The 12,910-nt window shown below is 44.3% G+C and overlaps 1 protein-coding gene across 1 annotated transcript in view; it reads right to left on the bottom strand.

Moving 5' to 3' along the window:
• Positions 1 to 12,910, bottom strand: part of LOC311237910 (retinal-specific phospholipid-transporting ATPase ABCA4-like) — a gene marked incomplete at its 5' end in the record, with an annotated part of 151,299 nt that overhangs the window by 21,858 nt on the left and 116,531 nt on the right. Inside the window, 5 exon segments of the mRNA XM_084325884.1 lie at positions 995 to 1,112; positions 3,603 to 3,732; positions 5,383 to 5,506; positions 6,354 to 6,501; positions 7,123 to 7,238. Of these exon segments, the coding sequence (XP_084182010.1) occupies positions 995 to 1,112; positions 3,603 to 3,732; positions 5,383 to 5,506; positions 6,354 to 6,501; positions 7,123 to 7,238 (636 nt within the window).

The following is a 12,910-nucleotide window of genomic DNA, read 5'->3' as shown; positions in this document are numbered from 1 at the left end:
TCTATGCCATTTATGTTGGTTAGTAAAAAAGAATGTGTGTTTCACGCCATATCCGGATCATATGTGTAATAAGAGGGCCAAATTTCATGTTGCATTGCTTAATTGATAGGTTGGTGTATACTACATCCTGCAGTCTATGTGGTGCCACAATGTTTTCTTCTAATGTTCTCCAGGATACGGATGCTTGAGAATCAAACCAGGTGATCAGTGGTCTTAAAGAGTACGCTTTAAAGTAGTAGTAGAAGTCTGGAAATGCTAGACCTCCGTCGGCTTTATTTCTCTGTGCGGTGGATCTTTTTATTCATGGAGGTTTGTTGTTCCAAATAAATGTATATGCGGCGGAGTGTAATTTTTTCCAGTAACCAGCAGGGGGGGGTAACGGTAGCATTGAACTGAAGAAGTTGATTCTAGGTAAAACATCCATCTTAACTATTGATACTCGGGCCTGTACTGAGTTTTTAAGTATTGACCACCTGTCAAAGTCATTTGTAATCATATCTTGGATTCCTGTATAATTATACTTCACTGTTTGGCATATAGTGGGGAATATTTCAACTCCAAGACATCTAAAGTGTTCTACCATTTGTATATTTTCTGGAAGGAAGGTAGCCTTTGCAGTGACATTAAGTGGAAGGAAGGCCAATTTTGGCCAGTTTATCCTAAATCCCGATAGATTGCCAAAATCATCTATCAGCTTGAGAAGATGAGGCAGTGAGGTGGTAGGGTTTTGCATGAACAATATTACATCGTCCGCATATAAACTAATATGATGCTGTGTGCCCCTAATTGAGATCGGCTCTATGGATTGGGATTGTCTTATATACTGTGCTAAAGGTTCTAAGGATAGAGCAAATAGTCCGGGACTAAGAGGCAAAGGAATTATGGGAGGAGGGCACAATTCCCTAGCAATGGCGAGACAAGTAAGGACATAGCAAGGACAGACTTGGAACCCTTTACTTAATTTCAATTGATATGGTTTCCATCACTATCTCACCTTGGACAGATCTCGTATGCGTAGGATGTCACTGGTGTTGCCGCCTTTGTAGATGCGTTCCCTCTCTTGGGCCACGTCCACGTCCTCCTCAGTGTTTGTTGGCTTTGTCTCTGGTATCCTGTCAAAAGTATAATCAATCACTCACTTAACACTTTGACTGCCACGCTATTCAGTTATCATTACCCTTAGAATGACAGCCTTCTAGTCGTTTCCGTGGTCGTTGCACTATTTATACTATCTTGTTATCTAGCAAACTCTCAGGAGCAAAACAGAAAGAAACATTTTATGCAAAGTATTCTGTATTTCTGTATGACAAATAATAAAGAAACTTGAACTTGAACTATGTTTGCGAAGCTGTGTGTGTGTTCTGTATTATAGCTGTAGAGACACGGTGTGGCTCATTTTGACAAACATTACCTGTAGTCCAGCATGGGAATAATAGTTTGTTTTCACACGCTGTAGTTTGTAGTTTATTACACGCTAAACATCGCGCATTTCCAAGATAATACAGTCTTTTTTCATAGATTGCGAGATAAAAAAAGTGTTATGTGCAATAAGCCCAAACCGTTCTGGCTGATCCCCTGAAAACTCCCAAATCAAAGGTATATGATATGTATATATATACCATCACAAAATCATCAAGGGGGGGGGGGGGGGGGTCGTTTTAACTCAAAACTATGATCGTGTTTGCCAAGCATGTTTTTCGTCCGGTGAGAAACAGAACTGTGATCATTAGAAAAACACGTTTCAGATTCGGTAAAATAGAGATAGAATGTACCTTACCTTAGCCAAAACAAAAGGTATTCCAAGAAGAAGAATTCCAAGTGATAGCATCGCCATCGCGATTACCAGTGTATATGTCTATACACTTTTCAATGGTCAAATACGCTTAGGCGACGGAATTTATAGGCGATCAATGTGAATCTATGTCCCAGCAGGAGGAGTGGCCACTGGCCAAGCAGAAATGAAAGTTAGAGTGTGATTCAACCCAAGCCATCGCAGTTCAGACACAGACGATACCGCCACCTGGTGATAGTCGATCGGCATTGCAGTTCTAATGTGTGGGGGGATGGTAGAAAACAACTTTTTACGTTTTTGGCACTCAACCGTCGGCGCCCAATAACGACTTTTTACATTTTGGCACAGAAAGTGTTAAAGGAACAGGCCTACTTTTTGGGAAATTAGCTTATTTGCCATCTACCCTGGAGTTAGACAAGCAGATACATACCATTTTCTTCTCTGTGCATGCATTAGGCTTAGGGAACAGCCGCACCGTTAGCCTAGCTTAGCGTCATTCACTGGAAGTAGGTGTGCCAGTGTAGCCTAGTTCCCAACAGTCACGAAATACACTCCAAATACAACTCCAAAACGTTCCTGTAAACATGTTGTGACCCGTGTATACCACGTGGAGCGCAGTGATTTCATCACCTCAAAAGCCCAGTTTTTAACAACAGGGCTTTCGATTTCCCAAAAAGTTGGCGTGTTCCTTTAATTAGTCTGTCTATCAATCAGTCAATCAATCAATCAATCAATAAGCAGTGACATCTTTTGGGGCAACTCTAATAGGCAGCTGGGCACAATAAAGTTACTTCAGCATGTTGCTTTAATCCTTATAGTAGATTGAGATACACTACAAAGATAAATATTGGGCCTCATTCATGAAATGTTCTTACACACTATAGGGGTTTTCTAGCCCTTCATTTGGAAGCAAAGCCTGGTGGCTATTTGTAACTCATTGCCCCCGACATGTATTGTGTACCTCTTGTAACATGAGTGTCTTTGCCAGCCTGGGTGATACAAGAGGTACACACCTCACACCTCAAAAGGTATATAAGGACCATCTTGTTGCCAGGAAACATCTGAATCACATTGTTGCCTGTTGAGAATGTTGCCCATCTACAACGTGTATTGCGACCAATAAAATGTGATGAATAGGGTACTGGGGTAGTACTACCGTAAAACTTATAATAATAGCCCAGGCTTTTATTTGCTTCAATTACTGAACTCAACTGGCCTATATTTGGGACACACCTTTAATTCCTTTTGCACAAAACTCTTGCACAGCAAAGATGGGAAATACTATCAAATGAATATTACTTGTATTAAATTGAGGCTATCGATTAACATATGAATCACGAATGATTAATTTAATCTCGCTCCGAGAGACAGCCATAGTGAATGTAACATTAGGGAGAAATTATACTGTTTTCAGTTGCCTGTCCAGTTCAGTGCTGGACAGCGCACCCAGCCCACACAGAGAGTCAGACATTCAGCACTGGACAGCGCACCCAGCCCACACAGAGAGTCAGACATTCAGCACTGGACAGCACACCCAGCCCACACAGAGAGTCAGACATTCAGCACTGGACAGCGCCCAGAATTTGAGGTAGTACTTTTTTCTCTGTGCTGCCATGGCAATCAGCAAGACGTTTGAATGCAAGTAAAAAAATTAATATACATATATATAAAGAAAACGCTTTGCATCGTCAATGGCAACCAGATAAACGATTAACGTAGACCGGCCTCTTTTGTCAAAACGGGACAGGTGTCTATGGGACCCGGCTTTTAATTTAAGTTTTACAGTACATAAAATGTTAGGAGGAATTACCAGTTGTCCATGAAGAAGCGATATTGGAAGAGGAGGTTGAGTATGAAATAGACGTTGCCTTCGACTGCCATGCAGAACAGGTTCTTCCCTAGAAAGTCCCAGCTGTAGGGGTCAGGGCTGTAGTCCTCGCCTGAATCACATACACACACATACAACACATGAATGCATATACTGTACACACACAAGGCATACACGTGCAAATGATTTTGAATGTTGGATTTTCTGCATAGTTAATCCATAAAGGGCTATTGAACTCAACTTTTTCAATCAATATCTGAAATGTGAAAGATAATAATAATAAAATAAAAACCCACTAACCTTCCTACTATTATGCACTTTGCTACTAAGTAATCTACCCCTTCTATTGTGATTGATTCAAATAGATACTGCAATTATTCCCTTTATTGGCATAACCTAGTTTACTGCTTGTTGTCATCCTGCTGAAAGTGCTGGCTGTGAGAAGAGAAGAGAATTACAGCAAGGACTCAGGTGAGTGCCAAGTGTCCCCTCTCTTCACCGAAACACATGTAAAGCCTGGCACAACAAACCTCTCTTCACCAAGACACATGTAAAGCCTGGCACAACAACCCCTCTCTTCACCAAGACACATGTACAGCCTGGTGTAACAAACCTCTCTTCACCGAAACACATGTAAAGCCTGGCACAACAAACCTCTCTTCACCAAGACACATGTACAGCCTGGCACAACAAACCTCTCTTCACCAAGACACATGTAAAGCCTGGCACAACAAACCTCTCTTCACCAAGACACATGTAAAGCCTGGTGTAACAAACCTCTCTTCACCGAAACACATGTAAAGCCTGGCACAACAAACCTCTCTTCACCAAGACACATGTAAAGCCTGGCACAACAACCCCTCTCTTCACCAAGACACATGTACAGCCTGGCATAACAAACCTCTCTTCACCAAGACACATGTACAGCCTGGCACAATAAACCTCTCTTCACCAAGACACATGTACAGCCTGGCACAACAAACCTCTCTTCACCAAGACACATGTAAAGCCTGGTGTAACAAACCTCTCTTCACCAAGACACATGTAAAGCCTGGTGTAACAAACCTCTCTTCACCAAGACACATGTAAAGCCTGGCACAACAAACCTCTCTTCACCAAGACACATGTAAAGCCTGGCACAACAAACCTCTCTTCACCAAGACACATGTACAGCCTGGCACAACAAACCTCTCTTCACCAAGACACATGTAAAGCCTGGCACAACAAACATCTCTTCACCAAGACACATGTAAAGCCTGGTGTAACAAACCTCTCTTCACCAAGACACATGTAAAGCCTGGTGTAACAAACCTCTCTTCACCAAGACACATGTAAAGCCTGGTGTAACAGACCTCTCTTCACCAAGACACATGTAAAGCCTGGTGTAACAAACCTCTCTTCACCAAAACACATGTAAAGCCTGGTGTAACAGACCTCTCTTCACCAAGACACATGTAAAGCCTGGCACAACAAGCCTATCTTCACCAAAACACATGTAAAGCCTGGTGTAACAAACCTCTCTTCACCGAAACACATGTAAAGCCTGGTGTAACAAACCTCTTTTAACATCTAATTGCACTCTTACTCTATGTGAATCATCGAATGTCGGAGGAAGACATGGAATTGGTGGGTCATTATGTCAATTACTATTTTGCAACAGTCATTTGACCCCAATTCTGGTGCGTGCGTGCGTGCGTGTGTGTGTGTGTGTGTGTGTGTGTGTGCGTGCGTGTGCGTGCGTGCACATGTGTTATCTCCTCACCAAAGCGGGCGTAGACGTCAGTTACAGTCTGGTGCATGGCCATGTCTATGAGGCCTCGGCCCAGACAATAGTGTGGGAATATTAGCAACACGGCCTTCAGCGCCTGGTTACACTTATACAGAGTCTGGAAGAGACACAACACAACACACCAGTACCGGTTACACTTGTACAGAACCAGGAAGAGACACGACAGAAGATAAACGTCTTAGAGCAACAGTTGTGATTGGAGGATCAAGATAAGAGGGCGGGGTTTGGGATAGGTCAATTGGGCCCTTTCTAGAGAGAAGCCCCCTTTTTCCCATGAAGAATAAAACTCTGCTTCCGTTTCCAAACTGCACACATGTCTTTTTGTTACATAATCTATTGGCGTCTCCGTGGTTCTGGTTCTCTGCTGCAGTGAGTATTAGAGCTGGGGCCAGGCTCTTTGGTGTTTGGTGATCTTTCTGGATGAGAGCACGTGACCAGACAAACGTAACCAGACATCACTTGGTTTCGTTCAGACTGTCCCTGGAGTCTTTCATTGCCATTGCATCCAAAATAAAACATCAGCATTGTTTACAAATACTGTAGGAAAAGGCTATATTGGTGGCCTTGTGTTCTGTGTGAAATGGCCCTTTACTCATTACACTAACAGGCTATAGCCTACATTGCTCATTTACATTGCAGTACACAGTCGTGTTTGAAGGAGTCAACATTGGTGGCTTTATAAAGGCAGGATAAATGGAGTAAAGAATTGCTGCATTTCAAAATACCACTTCTGAGAGAGAGAGAGAGAGATATCACATTTTAGTATTGACCGGAGACGGGTGCTTGGACTAACGCTGCCAGGGTTAGGGGTTAAAAATGTATGCAGTCATTGTGAGGCGCTTGGAGTAGTACTGGCACCATATGACCGTATGACATAAAAGCAAAATGACCGGCGTGTGAATACACGGGTCAATTGATTGGTCCTCGTTCCAGACTGGTGTTACCGAGGTGCTCTCATACAGGTCAAGGATGAAGGTGACGGCGCTGGTGTTGATGCCGATGAAGAGGTTGATGCAGGACAGAGAGACGTAGGCCGTACTGGAGACGCTGGACAGGTAGGACATGGGGTACATCAGGGGCGTCACCGACCACCTGGAGTCAAGAATCAGCGACTGATTATTCACCAAATTCAAATAAAGACCCAGTCTTTGATGGATATCTGAAGAAAAATAATGCCCATTTGCCCTATGTTAAATGCATGGCAACTCTTTTACATTGCTGCCTAACAAGAGAAGAGGGGCTACCCATAGAACATAAGCAACAATGTAAATACAGAAGGATGCTACCCATAGAACATAACGCTGCTGTCGGGACAAAACCTCATAACTCCATTTTTTTATTTATTTTTTTATTATATAAATCAACTCCGTAGATCATCCTCCATATGTGTGTGTGGGTTTTACAAAGTTTAAACAATGGGAAAGCATTAAACCGATCATCTGTCTAAACCTCCTAACTCTATTCACCCTCAAATCTGTGTTAATTTTTTTCATCTGCTGAAAAGTTGGGTTTTTGGAGTTATGAGGTTTTGTCCCGACAGCAGCGATAAGCAACTATATAAAAACAGAAGGAGAGCCCTACCCATAGAACATAAGCAACAATGTAAAAAGAGGGGAGGGGCCAACCCATATAACATAAGCAGCAATGATAAAACAGAAGGGGGGCCTACCCATATAACATAAGCAGCAATGATAAAACAGAAGGGGGGCCTACCCATATAACATAAGCAGTGCCACAAGAGGTTGAAGGTTTTCCGGTGATGTGTAACATTTCTTTTCAAACACCATGAAGATCCCCACCACCATCGCCACACTGATGGTGTAGTTCACCTGAACAGAGGGTAGAGTTACAAATTACCAAAAAGAAACATTAAACAATAAACAAACCTCAACATGTACAAAGTCAAGCCCAAACATGAACTCTTAAAATGCACCACTTCATCATGCTCTGAAGAGTTTTATTAAAAAGTAGGATACCCATTACTTGGTAAAAGGAACAGCAGCAGCTGTTCCTACAATAGCCATGTTTGGCATAGTAGGGGAACACAAGGAGAATGGGTCTCATTCTCCAACGGACTTACGACAAGAAATTTGCTCTCAGGGCCATTTGAGACATCTTAGGGCCGGTTGTGGGATTCCCCAACCGTCCCTAAGCGTGGATTCGGCCGTGGCTGAGAGCAGGATTTACGTGTGCTGAGGAGCACACTTAACTTGACCGACTGGTGTGCTCCGTGTTCGGGGCTTTATTTGGGAGGAATCATAGTGATTCCTTTACGTCAACCCTACAGGCCTCATTGGAATTAATTAAATAATCATAATTAAAATAAATATGACAATAATTGTACGATAAAGAATTATGCATTTGATGTCGGAAAAATAAATAATATGGATTAATCTGATCACAGGGCAGCTGGATTAACCGTATCTGAACCAGCTATTTTGGACAAATGTATAATTACTTAATTACTCAGATATTCAAACACAATTATGCAATTATTGTGAAATGAATGAAAATAATTATTATTTAATGCCTTCTGTGGCATTTGTATTTCTTATTTGTTAGATATCCGTTTTATTGATTAATTATAAATTTGAAAGAATGCAGGTTATAGCCAACATGCAATATATCCCATTGATTGGTACAATGGGACAGACATTTGTTGTATATAGCTATAACCTGCATTCTTTCAAATATATCATTAATCAATAAAACAGATATTGGAATACACTATGTAGCCTACGTGTTAGGGATTGTAATGTGACCCCAATTGCACGACACAGACAGGTAATCAGAGTTAGCCAAAACAAGGGCATCATTTATTCACAACAAAAAAGCGGCACTGTCCCTTTAAGGGAGAACTCAAAATACACAGGAGAATCTTCTAGAGTCCATGACTGAAATGAAAGTTCTGGGTCTGGTCTTGTTCAGACTCACCAGAACACTTGCCGACGGGCAACACAGCAAACGGAGTCCATGAAAAAAGGAGTGAGAACATAGGCATCCTCCCATGGAAACCTAGAGAGCGATGACGATGTCTCACACCAGGAACGAGGCCCACGGAGAGAGAGAGTTGGAGGCAGTTGATGGCACGACGTCTCACCCTAGAGACGCAGCGGTAGATGGTAGCAACGGATGGCACGACGTCTCCCAGTGAGAACATAGGAAATCGTCCCGTGGGATTATAGAGAGCGAAGACGATGTCTCACCAGGAGCGCGGCAGTTGATGGTAGATACAGAACGACCTGGCAATGAGTGGAAGGGAGTCGGCAATACTTGTACTCTCCCAATGAGCTGATTGCAAACTCCTCTCAGGTGCGTGAAGTAGAATGTTCGGCACGCCCCCTCGTTGGGCAGCATGCAGTCCTTACCCAGCCCTCACACTACGTGTCTAATGAATGAACAGTAGGCTTATATTATTCTAATTACTTGTTTAATTGGGATTTATTAGATACTATATATATGTTCTGCCCTATACGTACAGTAAGTACAGTACACATATTAAGGCCGCCAGAGTCGGGCAGCAGACTGGTGGACTGTAGGCAGCGCAGTATCTGTGATTTCCTAATAAAACAAGTCATTAGAATAATATAAGCTTACTGCGTTCATTCATTACACACATAGACTATACAGTACTGCGAGGCGAGCGTGTGTGTGTGTGTGTGTGTGTGTGTGTGTGTGTGTGTGTGTGTGTGTGTGTGTGTGTGTGTGTGTGTGTGTGTGTGTGCGTGTGTGTGTGTGTGTGTGTGTGTGTGTGTGTGTGTGTGCGTGTGCGCGTGCGCTGCGGCAGGTGGCCACGAGCTGTAGTAGCCTGTATATATGATGACAATACAGTAATCTAATTATCTATTATCTATTTAATGAGCTGGACAGGTGTGTCTAAACTCTCTACTTTTTGCGATTTCGGCACAGAGCCTGGCTTATAAGGAGCTCTCGGAGGCATGTCTTGTATGCAAATGACCTAGACGGGAACGCGCGTTCATAGTGACATTCCTCATCGCCGGCATCTCAGCTGGGATTGTTTGGGCCACTTAAGACAGCTTCCCCACGCGTTAGGGAATCAGAGTGATCTTGTCGTCGGTTCTATCTTAGTCGGTCCCAAGATGGTTGCCCTAAGAGAAGTCTTTGGGAAATGTTGGAGAATGAGACCCAATGTCTCTGGAACTAAACTCCAGATAACAACATTTGTCACACTGATAGCACGGAAACTGATCCTTCTTCACTGAAAGTCTTCTCATCCACCAAGCTGGACTCAAGAGAGGTGATGCAATACATCTCAAACTTGGAACAATTGAGACTCACAATTGGTGGTTCCTCTGATACATTTGAAAGGAATTGGAGACCATTTTGATCACATCCCGGATGAGCCCCCATGTTACATTCAAGCCTAACATATGGCTCGTCAAGGCCTTGAATGCGACGTGGTGGACACAGGACACTGGACAAAAGTGTATCAAAAATAACTATTTATTTACTACTAACTAAATGGACAGAAATAGTGGGAGCTGGGTGTTCCAGTCTCCACAGTTAAATAACAAAACTAATAGCAAAAAGAAGAACAAGCCGAATGTACAACAAAACAAAGAGAGCAGGTGAGACGCTGGAGAGCTGTGACATCTCCTGTGAAGTGGGGGAGACTTGACAACTGCTCCCTGCACTGCATTTGTAGGGCGTGGTGCCTCATCACCACACCTGTGATCAATTAAAAAGCAGCCATTTTAAACACAAGCAAAACAGGAAGAAACAGTGTGTCAATTAAACCACCAATTAGTGACAGCACACTTAACCACCATGTGAATATGCACCACAGACAGTAAGTATCCCTCCACCATGTGAAAGTAATACGTAACACCCCCACACCGAAGATTTATGTTCTTCTCCCAACTATAGCCCAAAGAAACCATCACCAAGAGAATGAACATAAACAAATAAGGGGATACTTACCAACCTTACCAAAAAAAAATGCAACCACACACTCCAACATGTGTAGTGCCTGTACTGTGTTGAGTGTGAGCCCCGGTCAAGAGTCACACACAACTGTACACCAAAAAAACTGTGACCCACAAAGCGAGCCACTACCACAGAGTGACAATGGGTCGGCCCCTGTCGAACACAACCCTTAACTCCGTCGAATGCTCCCTATTGAGGAACACTTGACACCGTTGTTTAGCAACCCCGTCCTGATACCCGCCCAAGCGAGACCCCACCAAAACGTACCCAGCCGGGCCTGGATGGAGCGGAGCTAGTGGAAACATCTGGGCAACCAAACCCCACTCAGCTCCTACTGAGGCGCAAGGCCTAGAAGATAATCCACCCACCGACACATCACCACCAAACAAAAAACTCATGACAACAGGTCCCTCCGCCGATACAGACCTGACAAACAGAGACAAAACAGGAAAACAAAAAGAAATACGTCCCCGTGGCACCGCCACCGAGTCCGCCACCCCCACTCCTGTCACCAGGTCCGGAGATAGCAAAGCAGGATGAACCGCCACAGGCATGCCGTCCTCACCGCTGGAACACAGTAAACCATTATCCACAGAAACCGACATGACATCCCCACCACAGAAAATGGTGGCACAAAAATCAACGTCATGACTCAAAATGGAGGCACAAAAGTCTGCACGGTCATAAGCCACAAAATCTACTTCAACAGGCCGCTCCACCGATACCGACCTGGTAAATAGAGACAACAAACCAAAGTTATGTTCTTGACAAAAGTCAAACTCATTGCGCTCAGGACAACCAACAGGAAAACCACCAGCATACTCCCCCGGTACCATCACAGCACCCAACTCCTCCCCACCTGGCACTGTCAGTACAGGAGACCGTACTGAGGGCTGTACCCCCGTCAGCTGTACAAGAGACTGTGATTCACGAACATCCAGAGCAGGATGTACCGCCTCAGGCACGTCCTCACCATCCCTGGAACAGAGCAACATCACTTCAGGCACAAAAATATCTGGAGTACCACCCAAAATGGCGTCACAAAAAACAGCATGGTCAGGAACCAAAATGGTGGCACACTCATCAACACCGTGACTCAAAATGGCGCCACAAAAATTAGCACTGTCATCAGCAACAATGACAGAAGAAACTGCACCGTCATGAGCCAAAACAGTGTCACAAAAAATAGGACTGTCATGAGCAACAATGGTGTCACAGACAGCAACCACGTCATGAAACAAAACGGTGTCTGAAACCTTTCTACTGTCACAAGCAAAAATGGTGGCACACACAGTAACATTGCCATGACACCTTTGCCAAATGGTGGCACACACATCAACCTCGTCACAATCAAAATGGTCATCACCCATTAGACTAGGTCGTGAAGACTGCTCCTGCTGCACAGGACACAGGTAACTAGGTTGACCAGCATACCCAGTGCCTGGCAGAGAGTCAGTGTGGTCACATGAATCAATATCAGAAACACTGACCATACTGGGATCATCACTGCTGACAAGTGAGACATCATGAACGTCAGAGCTACTGTAGGAAGGCCGGCAGCCCAATTCTGGCCTTGCAGCCTCCTCAACCAGAATGGTGCCACATGAAATGTCAGAAACGGTGCCACATGAAGTAGCAACACCCTTCTCACTCTCATCCTCCTCATACTCCTCCTCCAATCCGGCTGTGGCCTCAGCCACTGTAAAGGCTGGGAAGCCCACGAGATACTGCCCCGCCACTCGAGTATCTGGCACGCATGTCACCTCCGGTTTCACCAGTACTTTACCTCCAGCCAAGTCATTGCCCAAGAGCAACGTCACCCCCTGCATAGGGAGTTTGCCAGCCGTCACTCCGATCACCACTGGTCCTGATACAAGGGCACAAACAGGAACAACACTATGCAGAGGTACATTCACAGTGTGCATTCCAAAATCGTCAACAACAACACCTGCCCCTGCAATAACTAAACTACGCCGTGCCATCACACGGTCAAACGCAGCCTGGGCACGTACCTCCTGTGCCACCTCAATAGCTTCAATAGCCTCCCTGGCTGCAGCTGCTGTAGCTGCTGCTCTCCTCACAGCAGCATACCGAGCCACTTCGATAGCCTCTTGGGCCTCGCGCTCCTGTTGTCTCTCAGCTGCCTTTGCCTTTGCAGCTAGCACTTTAACAGCTCCTATAGCCACTTGAATAGAGCGAAAGCGAGCGCTGAGAACCTGGGCCTCGCCCCCTCGTTTCCTCTCAGCGTGCCATCTATCAAAACACTCACCCATTGCTTGCAGCAATATCTGCTTCTGTTCCTCTATAGGCAACAAGGATATGTCAAGATTCATGACAAAATGCAAACATCCAAGCAACTGATATTGCAAGTACTCCTTCTCCAGGCTTGCATCAAACGTTAACATAGAATAATGAGCAGCTAATTGCACCAACTCATCGTCAGAACATTCTTTTACCATTGCCACTGTAGGCCTCGCAACAAAATCCTCCATGTCCAACGTCATTTTTACTATGAGTCCTCAGTAAACGACAACAAACAATGAAAAATTGAATA

The sequence above is a fragment of the Notolepis coatsorum genome (assembly GCF_963971535.1).
Source record: "Notolepis coatsorum genome assembly, chromosome: 12".
NCBI lineage: Eukaryota > Metazoa > Chordata > Actinopteri > Aulopiformes > Paralepididae > Notolepis > Notolepis coatsorum.
This window is presented reverse-complemented; position numbering and strand designations above follow the sequence as displayed.